Below are 2032 nucleotides of genomic sequence, written 5' to 3'. Positions count from 1 at the left end.
TTTCTAACATGAAGTAGAAGTAGCTCAGAATTCCACTTCAGTACAATACATAAGACAAACCTGCTGTCAGCTTCAACCAGTAGTTATAAAATTAAAATTCTAATAGTATACTTATAATATATTTAATTCTTATTTAAATATTTAGTTGCTGCTTTCCTGTGGTTTAACGTAATTTAAAAGCTTTAAATTACATAGTAGAATAGTAACATTGTAATCAGGGAGTGAAGGTACTAACTCAGTGTTTTCTGATGCCAATGACAGGACTAAGAACGTTCCTGAGGAAGAAAATCCATACCAGGAGACGTGGGTCTCAATCTCAGTCCATGGAGACACAGGAGCCGGACAAGAAAATCAGTCCAGTGAAGAAGAAGCAGTTTGAGGATAAATATTGTCAACTGTACCGACTCGGTGATGGAGGCCAGGGATCTGTGTACATGGGTTACAGGAAGGAAGATTTTGTCCACGTAGCGATCAAGCACATTCCCCAGACCCTTGTTTTCCGTGAAGACGACGACAGGAGCAAGATGCCTCTTGAAGTGCTTTTCATGAAGATGAGTCAACAAGCAGGAGGATCGGTTGGCCAGTCAGCATCCATTTCCCTCCTGGACCACTACGACCTGGAGGAGGAGCTCATCATCGTCATGGAATGTCCATTTCCAGCGGTTGACCTCTTGAATTACAGCAAGTCCAGAGGAGGTACTTTGGAGGAAGAGGAGGCCAGACTCTTCTTCAAGCAGCTGGTGGAAGCTGTCAGAGAACTTGATGCCAACAAGATTTTCCATGCAGACATCAAAATGGAAAATATCTTGGTTGACATCAGCAGCGGTGTTCCACGTTTGAGGATAATTGACTTTGGTCTAAGCATGTTTATCAACGACGGGGACACAATCGAAGGTATATATCGTGGAACCCCTTCCTATTACCCACCAGAGTGGTCCTGGAGTTCAGTGTACAGTAGCAGGCCTGTTACTGTGTGGCAGATCGGAGTGGTTCTCTATAACATGCTGCACCAACACTTTTTGAAGAGCCTCTGCATCAGTCAGAAGTTGTCTCCAAACTGCCAAAACGTGTTGCGTCTGTGTCTGGCTGAGGACCCTCAGCAGCGTCCCACTCTGGAGCAGCTCCTGAGTCATTCCTGGCTGGAATGAACCATAAGTCAACCCCCTGCTGGCCCATCGTCCCTGAGCGAAACTGAATCACTGCCTGTATCTTTTCTTGTATATAACATGTGTATTTGTTTAGTAAATCTTTTGTCAATAAATTTGTGTGATAATTTTGTGTCCGAGTTCATGTTTTATATCAGCACAAATACTACATGAGGGATGTTAAAAGCTGATTCAGTAATTTCGGTTGCATGTCATAAAATGATTCAAAGTAGGTTATCATTTGTCACTCATGAATAATGGGAGAATGAAATCAGGAAGCACACGAACACAAGTACAGCCGTAATGATGGAACTGAAGTGGCTTTTCACTCTGATATAAACCACATGGACCCTGACAGTAAAGGAAAACGTTCCCAGGTGTTGAAAAGTGAAAATGTGTAACTAGCATCACTGCCCACTAGATGGCGCTTCAAGCTAAATCTGAACAGAAAGGTTTAAACTGGTGAAGTATCTGCGCCCTAGATGAGGGAGTTTATTACTTTAAGTAAAAAAATATTTCCAATCCTTTCTAACTTTCTAACAGGGACAAAGCGAAAGTTTTTTTTTTGTGTTGGCTATGCCAATCAGAGAAGGTACTCTGATCAGATCTCACCTGTAGATGGAGGCCCCGCCTCCGCGATTCATGTCAAATTAAGTTGAATAAAAACAAACCTTTTGGAGGCCACGCCCAGCAGCAAACTGTCGCCATGGAGATGCACAAAAACAATTGCGTGTAAAATGACATAAATCCTCTTGAGTGGAGAGACTGACTCGTATTTCAAGCTCGAGTCATTTTTTCTGGTCTCCGTCTCCAGTCACTGAGGACAGAAGTTCTGCTCGATGTGAAGATCCAGAAAGTTCTGCAGACGGTGAGTTTAAAACGACTGT

The 2032-nt window shown here is 42.8% G+C and overlaps 1 protein-coding gene across 1 annotated transcript; it reads left to right on the top strand.

Annotated features, from left to right (window-relative positions):
- Positions 1–323: 323 nt before the first annotated feature.
- LOC137589666 (serine/threonine-protein kinase pim-3-like) lies at positions 324–1148 on the top strand. Its single transcript, XM_068307528.1, has one exon. It carries the CDS (start codon positions 324–326, stop codon positions 1146–1148), a length of 825 nt encoding a protein of 274 aa, XP_068163629.1.
- Positions 1149–2032: the final 884 nt, after the last annotated feature.

Source organism: Antennarius striatus, chromosome 22, assembly GCF_040054535.1.
Source record: "Antennarius striatus isolate MH-2024 chromosome 22, ASM4005453v1, whole genome shotgun sequence".
NCBI lineage: Eukaryota > Metazoa > Chordata > Actinopteri > Lophiiformes > Antennariidae > Antennarius > Antennarius striatus.
This window is presented reverse-complemented; position numbering and strand designations above follow the sequence as displayed.